Below are 10,302 nucleotides of genomic sequence, written 5' to 3'. Positions count from 1 at the left end.
ACGTGAAGCTGTTTTGACAGTTTTGGCCTTTCCAGATCGAAGGAGGGCTTCCCCGCTTGCACGTCTGCTCAAAGACAGTACGTTTCATTGGCGTTGGAAAAGGCACGCGGCGCGGCTCTGTTTACCAACATGGCCGGGAGGCCGCGCATGCGCAGAAGCTATGAGGGCACAACCGGCAAGGCTCTCCATGTTTTCTCCATTGCGTTGTGCGGCGTGCGCTGATTGTTTACGTTGTAGAGACGCTTCTAGCTTTATTTGTGCTTCGCATTTCTTGTCAACGTATGTCGTACGTTATGCCCGACTATTTGAGCTCGCTACACGAGCCTGAACGGGAGCGGTATCGAGACAAACTGTTCGTGGACGGCGTTGCCTTACACGATCCGTACGCTCGCCGTAAACAAGGACTGCTGGAGTTCCGGTACGAAGTTGCTGCCACCGTCGTCGTTTATTTAGTTTTTTTGCCAACCCAGTTCACGGCCGACACGGTGCAGGCGTACAGGTCACTCGAGGCCTACAATTACTTCGAGCCGCTTTCCGCGCTATACCGGCGGGATCAGGAGACTATGGGTCTGCGGAAGTGTATTTATTAATTGATTAAATACATACAGCGTCCTTCGAGTCAAGGTATATTTTTCTTACCCTCATGACCACACGAGAAGCGGTAAAGCTTTTTCCTTTCTTCCGCCGGTTTCCTTCCGTTTCGTAGAACGGGCGTAGCGAGCAGTGTTGTAGGCGTTACTCAGTGGCGTACCAACTTTTTTTTTTGTGTGTGTGTGTTTTTTTTTTGGGGGGGGGGGGGGGGGGGAGGGGGGGCAAAGCAGACCCCCTTCCCCCCGGGTCGGGGGGGAAGGGGGGGCGGTGCCATTGGTATCCCTTGGGCGCCGCCGGCCAGTGTTAGCCCTGCCCAGTGGCGGCTGTTTCAGAGGGGGGGGGGGGGGGGGGGGGGGGGGGGACACATGCCTTGCCCCCCCCCCTTCCCACCTTGAGAACTGGGGGGACAAGCGCCCCCCTTGCCCCCCCCCCCCCCCCTTCCGGGTTGGTACGCCCATGGCGTTACTCCAAAAAAAAAAAATGTAGCGAAATACGTTACTTGCAAAAAAAAAAAAAAAAAACGCGTCACCGACCTACATTATTTGAAAATAAAAGGAAAGCGTTACCGTTAAAAAGTAGCGCACGTTACTTTTGCATTACTTTAAATTTATAACTCAACGGTAACAGTGTGTTTTTCAGTTTTTTTGGTTTTTTTTTTTTTTTGCGACAGCGCTTTTTTTGACGCTGGGACAAAGGGCGAAAGATTTGGAGTTTTTCCAAAGTGGGACTTTTTGCACGGGGAAAAGACAAGCAAAATTTTTGGAGGTAGGTGGAATATAGTGCAATAATTAATGACTTGGCACCTATACTTCCTTTCAGCTTAAGTCCAGACGCACCCGAAGCTAAGAGCTAATGGGTCCAATCAGGCGGCGTCAGAAGAGCGTGTAACTGGGCCTTTCTTGTTTATGATTCGTTCAGCGATGGTAGAACACGTACAGAAACATGACGGACACCATGATGATCCTCTTTTGACGCTGTTGATTGGTCCCACCAGCGCGTAGCGTCGTCTGCGTCTGGGCTGAAGGTAAAATAAAGTATGACAACACGAAAAAAAAAATATTTTTTTTTCAGGTCTTGGGAAGAATATGTAACGAGTAACGTATCTACTAGTGTGCGCTATTCGAAATAAATAGCGTAAGTACGTTCCCCGTTACAGTTCTTGAAAAAGTAACGCGTTACCGGCAACGCCGTTACTTGTAACGCGTTGCTGCCAACACTGGTAGCGAGCCACCGACAAGCGCTTGGCCGGTGCTTTGTGCGCGAACACCGTAGGAACAAAATCTGGGTGGTCGATCAGACGACGGTTTTCCTGCCCATAAGCAAGCCTCGGGACGGAGATTGAAGTGGAAGCCACACTTTCCTTCAAGAAAGTGCTTCCCGCACAAACGGTCGTCCGCGCGAGGCGACCATTATTTTCGATCCACAGATATTATCCACGTTCTGCGCCTTTCAGAGTCAGCCGGGAACTTGGGAAACTCACCCCGCTACTTTTGCCGTACCTTTTGGTGCAATGAACGGCTACACAGCTTTGCGGAAGCTGAAAAGCTATGACGCCCAGGCGAAACGCGCGCCCTTCTGTGCACACCTCCCGGCTCCGGCGTGATTGCAGCGCCACCGCAGCTCCGTGACGTCAAGCGAGCAAAGTACCGTACATACAGAATGCACTTCAAGTAAATTAAAAACTTTTCAAAACCTCCTTGAAGTAGTACCAGTTAACGACCCTGGATATTTCTCTTGTCTCCTGTCCAAAACGGCGCCGTATTGTTTGAAGACCGGTGTCTTCGCCGCATTTCCATAGGAGCTAAGCCTTTTTGTTTCTTTACTTTTTCCTCGGGTAAGTTCACTCTTTGCAAATTTTACAAAAAAAAAAAAAAGAATGCACCATCTGTGGGCAACGCTGCACGAAGTCGTAGCGCGATAGGAAGAAACCAAAATTTTCGGTCGATTTAAAGGGCCTGGCCACTCCTTGATACACCCAGTAGAACCCATAGAGTTATTATGAATTATAATAACTCTATGGTAGAACCCAGGCGATAAGGTAAGAAAACTAGTCTCGCGTCCGACTTGTTACGATCACGCGACACTCCTGGGGACATTTCGCATTTGTCCTAACTGTTCTGTTTGGGCAGGCACACAAGCGATGTTCTGTCTGACGACGTGGGTGAGTAATAAGATAACAAAAAAATGGTAACCATGCTGTTTCACGTCCTGCTTTAATTGTGCCACGAGCAAACAATTTATTACATTACATATACCGGGTGATTCAAGGAGACGGCGGGCTCTTTAAATCGACCGGAAAATTCAGTTTCTTAGCCTATCGCGCTACGACTTTGTGCAGCGTTGCCCACAAATGGTGCATTTTTTTTTTTTTTTTGTAAAATTTGCGAGGAGCGAACTTACCTGAGGAAAAAGTAAAGAAAGAAAAAGGATTGGCTCCTATGGAAACGCAGCGACGCCACCGGTCTGCAAACAACACGGCGCCGTTTCGCACGGGAGACAAGAGATGGCGCAAGCGGTCGCGACGCCAACTGCCGCCAACGAACGAGCAGACGACGCGGAGAGCCGGCGTTTTTAGCAGACAAGGAACTGCAGTTCCTTGTTGTTACCGCGCCTGTTTTTGTTTCTGCGACTGTCGCCTCCCGCAGAACGCGCTCCGCTTTTGAGTCGAAAAGATTGTCTGCTAAAGACGCTGGCTCTCGGCGCCGTATGCTCGTTCGTTGGCGGCGTTCGTTGCGCCATCTCTTGTGTCCCGTGCGAAGCGGCGCCGTCTTGTTTGAAGACCGGTGGCGTCGCTGCGTTTCCATAGGAGCTAAGCCTTTTTTCTTTCTTTACTTTTTCCTCGGGTAAGTTCGCTCTTTGCAAATTTTACAAAAAAAAAAAAAAAAAAAAAAAGCACCATCTGTGGGCAACGCTGCACAAAGTCGTAGCGCGATAGGTTAAGAAACCGAATTTTGCGGTAGATTTAAAGCATAGAGTTATTATAATGTACGCTAGAGGTTCAACTGGCGCTAGTGTCTATGCGACTTCCGTGACGCAAATTGAAGCAGACAGCAACCAGTCTACTTTTGCGGTGCTCCTGTACATTCCTATGGGAAAACGCGCGTGCATTTTGCCTCTTCGCCGAAAAATAACACGGGACACTGGTTATTTGGGTCGTACCGAATAGTATGTACCTTGATTAACATTGTAAAAGTGTAATTGCTTTAGTTAGCGCATTTTTCTTAATCAGTGACCGATGTTTAACTTCGCTACATTTCAGTCCCAAACGTGTGTTCCGCAGCAGGTGTGTAAAAACAAGCGACGATTCGAAGCAAAATTACAATCGAAAGCAATGTAGAGTGTGTTCAAGGCTCGCCAGCATTCCGGTGACGTTTGTATATTGATAATATGCCAGTCCTGTCACTATATAAAAATGACCCCGTCGTGCATGAGCGGATAAAAACATTCAAAACGTAGAGAATAAAGTCCGCGGGCTATAAAAGGTGTCTCTGCGTATTGTTTTCTCTGCCGGGCAGCTTTTATCGGGCACTTGTTCTTAAAGATATCGAGCGCGTGGGTGATATTTTGAACGTAGAACAAGCAGCTTCGCTCAGGGCAGAAAGAATAAAGCAGTACTTACTTATGTAAAATCGGAATAGATTACGTGGCCTTCAATTTATTTTGATCGCATATGCACGTGTAGTTACTGATCCAGTGTTACTGTGTAATTCTTGCCGTCCTTCCTAATTTCCAGATGTCCTTCGATCGTTTGGCACGTATATCCCCCACGTAGAAAAGCGCCGACGTCGTGTTCGCGCTAAGAGTGTCCGACAGTGCACATAAATACACGCACGAAGCCGTTTTAGCACCGTTTTTAATGCGATGAATTTGAAAGAAAAACACCGCAATTGACCAACTATTTCGTCGGCCTGACTGAGAAATGTTTCAAGCTACCTAGTACGTACGAATTATTCGGGATATCTGCTCTTATGATCGAGCGCAGAGAGAAGATGCACTCACTTTTTCCCATAGAAATGTATTACCGGAAGTCAATTTTCGGCTGGTTGCTGTCTGCTTCAATTTGCGTCAGCACACTAGCGCCACTTGAACCTCTAGCGTACATTATAATAACTCTATGATTTAAAGAGCCTGCCGTCTCCTTGAATCACCCGGTATATATGTTTTTTTTTTGTTTTTTTTTTTTTAATTTTGAAAGTTGACGTGTCTAAAACTGACGTGCGAAAAGATCCCACCCATTCTAAAATCCTCCGGTGACAAAAAAAAAAAAAAAACACTGAAATTTTACGTTTCTTTTTCTTTTAGTTAGTTCATGGGTTTTTCCTGGAGTTTGTCCGGAGGACTCTCAAATAAACCGTCTGTTCAACTTCGCAAGCTCACATGCACACGGAAATTAAGTCAGCTAGTAATTCTGCTCTAAATTTGAAAAAAAGGAATGAAATCTATTTTTTTTTTACACTTGTTAGTGAGCGCATTGGTAATGATGTTGGTTTAGAAAGAGTTATAGACGTAGACAGCGGACGGGACAACACATCTTTCAAATATGTGTTGTCCCGTCCCCTGTCTTTACGTCTATAACTCTTTCTAAACCTACACTATTTTTATGTGTTAAATATTTTATGCAGGATTATGAAGAGTCGGATGTGAACATCTTTGACTTCAAAATTAAGCGATCCTAGTGTTGTGCGTGAAATCGACGCTCGCCTGACAGAGACTGTTCGCTGCATCTTTTATTTCTCGGAGATCTGCCATAGCAAAGTTGCCCAGTCAGTTTCAAAACATTCAGCACTTCAAGAAAACAGTAAAAACGAAAAACGTACAAAAAAATGATTTTTTTCGCGGTACACACGAAATATAGCGGTGGTGTTGCCCTTTCAAAGCATGCAAATAAAAACCGAACCGGAAGTGTTCTCGGCTCCCTGTCATGGCAGCCGGAAGTGGCCCGAGTACCCAACGAAAAGTGCTCATTTATTCATTTATTATTATTTGTCCATTCATTCATAAAACATTGTGGAACGTACTCGCTAGATGGCGCAAGCTAAAATCAAACTAACTTTAGTTTTGGTTATGGTGCGGTGAGCTTCTTTTTACAATTTTGGTGACATCCATCAAATAATCTAGAGTAATTTTTATTCTCGAACCTTAAATAATAATGTTATGCAGCTCCTTCGTCGAGACAAAGAAACGAACACAGCGAGATCAGCGGTCTGTCAGCATCTGTCAGCGGGCAGTCCATCTCTGTTAAAAAGTGGGCCACGTAAGATGGCGGATCGCGTGTCCCCTTTTCGATTGGACGTCTCTAGCTCTGCCCGCCTGTAGCGAAGTCAGCCGGAGAGGCCTGGGAAAAGCTTTCGCGGCTCGCGGGGACGGCCAACTCGCCATGGCAGGTGGGATCTGGGCTTTGGGGCTCGTTTCGACATCGGGAATAACTCCGTAACCGGACCGAATCGAACCTAACCGCCAAGTCCCCATTGCTTTTCTTTTTCGCTTGCTTTCCTTTGTCAGCGTCGTCGCTCTTCGCGGTGTTCGCTCCGACGACCACCGCTTAGGGCGCCACCGACTGACAGAAGGCGAACGAAAAAAAAAAAAACTTTTTTTTTTTTGTCGGGGGGGTCCCAAACAAACATGGTGGACGTTTGGGATGTTCGTACTCAACTGCTGAATTATTTTCACTCGCATCCCGGCGAAAATGTGCGCACAGTGGACCTATGTCGCGTAATCAAGCAACCCAAGAAGACAATCAACAGTGTGCTGTACCGACTACAAAGAGACGGCGTACTACAGAAAGTCGTTGAAAGTCCGCCGACATGGAGAGAGGCTGGTTCTGGCAGCCGCATTGAACAGCAGTATTCAATCGGCTACCCGAACGACGGTGCAGCGGTAAGCAGTTTCAAACTTGTCCCAATCGCTTCGCTACCGAGTTTGACGACTTTACGCTCGCCTAGCGCGCTCGGCGTCCGCCCGCGCGGCTTCGCGCTAGCCAAATTCGCCGCCGCTTTTGTCTGGTAGCGACGCTGGACAACTGCTTGGGGTCTCCGAAAAAAAAAAAAAAAAATTAAAAGGATCGCGTTTTCTATTGTCTTATAAACCGTTCCTGTTTCGCCGTGATCTACGGGGCCGTGCTGCCTCCGTCCTAAAAAGCCGGCGGAATTTTGAGCGGAGACCGAGCAGCGGCGGCAGCGTTAGGCTCTCCAGCGCAAAATCTCTTCTTTGTGTTTGACATTTTGGCAGCAGGCTCCTCACAGCAGCTCCTCGGTTGTTCGCCGTCGAGAGCCGAGCCGCTGCTGGGAAAAATCGATGAATGGATACCCCTAATGTTAGACGTACTGGATGCCCGGTCGCTGCGGGCCGAAATGTTTCCGCGCTCGGCTGTATTTTTGGGGTCGGATTTTTGGACGCGATCGGCTTCGGATGGGGGAGGAGTTCGTACCGTGTCCTGAGGTGCAGGCATTTTTTTGTTTGTTTGTTCTAATTTAAATCGCCGCCTGGTATTACGTGAGCTTGGTTGCGATGGAGACTACACTTTCTAGGCCTCCGTAGGTCGGCGATCGGTCGTTGGAAGATTTCCGAAGGAAGAAAAAACCCGAAAAAAACGTTCACGTAAAGCTTCGGACTAGCAACTGAGGTCCCGCTGCGAGTCGGGGGGTTTGTTTTTGGAAAGCAAACGTCGAGGTGACTGACGTAATTTAAGCGAGGTTTTATTTTTCCCGTGCACGCGCTTTGGCTCTCGCTTGTGTGCTAGATCTCTACGGAGGCTGGGAAAGAGGGGGGAGGGGGGGGGGTCATCTTTTCTCATCTTTTTTTTATTTGGTTTATATATTTCCTTCCCCGTTCAGTGCCTTGTTGGTAGCTTTAGGCCTACCTTTCAAACTCGGTCTCTTTGTCGTCTGTTCTCGCGCCGTGTTCGGGAAAGCTTGGGCTGCAGAATAATCACGATTCGGACCGCGGTTCGGCTGCAGAGCTTTTCTGGAAATTTCCGCGACTATTTGAGAGTCCTCGTCGTCGTAGTCGGAGGTTTTTTGTGCAGCGTGGCCTCTCTTTCTTCCCTTCCTTCGTGGGGCCGCGAGATGACAGATTTTTGATGTTGGTGCATTTTTCTTTGTTTATTTTTCTGTCTCGCTGCTTCGTCTGCGCAACCTTGGCAATCTGCTCGGATTCGCTGTGCTGCGCGTGCGAAATTGCGTGCGTACGTCGAAACATTTCGTTTATCGTCTTAATCGGCGAGTTGAACGTCACTTTGAACCTGTTTTCTTTTTAAAGCTGGAATGCGAGAAGACTGGGCGGCGCGTTGGTTGAATTCAACCCAAAATGACAGAACGGCCGGCCGTATGCGCTCGTTTCGCCTTTGTCTGCTTCGCCAACGCGTCTGCCGGCACGAAGGGAGGAAGAAAATAAAACAAGATTCACAAAAAGGGTTTCGTCTCGCACAGAAGACATGATTGCTTTTGTAATCTTGCTTTTTATTTTTTTAACGCCTCCATTTTCCTAGCGTGAGCGGTTCGTGACCGGTTAAATAATGCGAAACAATAATTGTCGCATTTTTTTATAAAACCTTTTTGTATTAACGTTTTTTTTTTTTTTTTCTTAGTGTATGCATCTAGTTTCATCTTTACGAAAAGTTGAGGTCGAGGAGCAAGGAAGTGTTAAGACAGCACCACAAATGTCTTCGTGTTGTCTAATTTTTGGGGTTTTGACGATTACTGCTGAAAGTTCGCCAGCTCGCCTGTTTTTTTTTGTTTTTTTTTTCTGTTATGAGGAGCGCAAGTTCGTCTGATTCTTTTTCAAGGGTTGTGGTGACGTCAGAACGCCGAGCTGTGATTGGCTCTGATTGAAGGATAGTGGGTAGACCTCAAGGCAGATGAACTTGCACTCCGCATATCTAGAGTTTGCATTGTTCCTTAACTTTGGAAGTCAAAACGTTTTTGTTGTTGTCTGACTATCACAGAGATAAGGGTGGAACTTTGTTGTAACAGTTAAACATTAGAAAAGAAAGGGGAATGTTCAAAACAGCCTTTTGCTAAATGATTGGATCACAAAGAGAATGCTGGGCGTGTAAGTAAACATACTACACATTCAGACATCTGCAACATTAATCTGTTAAAACAACAATCTAGAAAAAATTGCTCTTTGCAGGTGCATTTGTCATCTTTTTTTTAGTTATTTACTTCAATTGTTTTTGTACAGATAAGGTGAGCAAATGCAGCATGTGTACCTACAAAAGCAGCATGTTAGTGGTGTTCAAATAATTTAGTGCAAGGTTTATTGGTCGTTTTGTGGGGCGAAAGTCACAATACACTATTTCAAAGAAAATGGACCAACTTGGATGTTTTGTCTTATGTCACCTATGTCCAGTTTTGGTTACCTGTAAAGCTAATGTTTTGCCAAAAAGCTTTGCTTCTTCAAGGGTAACTTGATTTTTTTAAAATATATATCTATAAATACTCTATTTTATACTCCCCAAAATCGCTACTACAAATGGTTACCAGAAATAATATTGTCATAAACAATCGCTGTTGTTCACAGTTGTATCGGAACCTTTTAACACCTCTTGCAGTGCTGAGGTTTTCAATGTGGCATTGTACCTAGCATTCTAGACTGAAGCCTGAAGAGCATCTCTTTTTAAACATCCAAAACTTTGTTACCTCTTTTGAAATGTTTCCTAAAATTGGATGATTCAAGCACTGGGCAAAGCAGGGGGCAGTCGTCCCCGCCCTCCACTTTCCTTCAGACATTTCCAGTACACAATTTAAAAAAAAAGGGAGGAAAATCCTTCCCCCCCCCTATTTCTGGAACACTTGCAAGACCTCTGGGTTCAAAGCCACTGTGCATACGTTAGTTTAAGCGAGCCAGTGTTTTCGTTCCACAAGCTTGGCGTAAATTAGGTCAATGCTAAGCTGGATACTGGTTGCTCGTTGCAAGAGACGTCTACTGTCGGTTGTCAAGATTCACCTAGACTTTTCCGGCATTGGGACCATTTAGAACACCAGTTAACATATTATTTCGATGTGACCACCGGTGGGACACATGTTGAAGCAACTATAATGCCAAAAATGAGGCTAATTTGATATGAAAGAAATTAGATTGAACTTGCATTTTTTTTTAGCATTAGGTTATTTTTAGTTTGGCCCTGCATTATACCGGCAAGAACAATCATGTCATTGTGTTGCAGAACAGCTAACCTTTTTCTTTTTTTTTAGACTTGATGCATAACCATTTTTTACTTCAGTGCTGGACATTGCTTTTCATGGGCAGCGGTCCTCTAAAACCGGGTCTCAAACACGCGTCCCTGTGTGGCCGTGCCGCACCGTTTGCAAGCCCCAGTTCTCATGTCTCGAGTGCTAGAAATGGCATCTGCCACATTGATCTCATGTCACCGATACATTTCTGCTGGAAACATAGTTCTGCTCTTATGACGTATTCTCATAGCTTATACTATTGTTTTCATTTGCCTCGTGTTTCATATTAATCTTGCTTTCCGGCTTTTTTTTTTTGTAATAATCATCTGTACCGCAACTCCTCTAATAGGCTACGAGCTCTTTGCTCGAGTATGCACCTCGGTTGCACGAATTCTTGCTCGGCAGGGTCGAAGATAGAGCAACGAGCTCAGGGCTCTCACCTTGTGAAAATAACACCATTAAGATACAAGTATTTTTTCAGACTGCCAGGAAAGCGAGAGATTTTGTTTCTCTTGACAGTTTCTGTTCAATTAATTCC

At 45.9% G+C, this 10,302-nt stretch overlaps 1 protein-coding gene across 1 annotated transcript in view; it reads left to right on the top strand.

Annotated features, from left to right (window-relative positions):
• Positions 1–5,761: 5,761 nt before the first annotated feature.
• The window catches only part of LOC115316618 (double-stranded RNA-specific adenosine deaminase), a 33,095-nt gene continuing 28,554 nt past the window's right edge, over positions 5,762–10,302 (top strand). The window contains 1 exon segment of the mRNA XM_029976039.4: positions 5,762–6,468. Within this exon segment, the coding sequence (XP_029831899.2) occupies positions 6,214–6,468 (255 nt within the window). The 5' untranslated portion in view covers positions 5,762–6,213.

The sequence above is a fragment of the Ixodes scapularis genome, unplaced genomic scaffold, assembly GCF_016920785.2.
Source record: "Ixodes scapularis isolate PalLabHiFi unplaced genomic scaffold, ASM1692078v2 PGA_scaffold12__126_contigs__length_90152505, whole genome shotgun sequence".
Lineage (NCBI taxonomy): Eukaryota > Metazoa > Arthropoda > Arachnida > Ixodida > Ixodidae > Ixodes > Ixodes scapularis.
The sequence above is the reverse complement of the archived record's forward strand: the minus strand, read 5'-3'. Positions and strand labels throughout refer to the sequence as shown.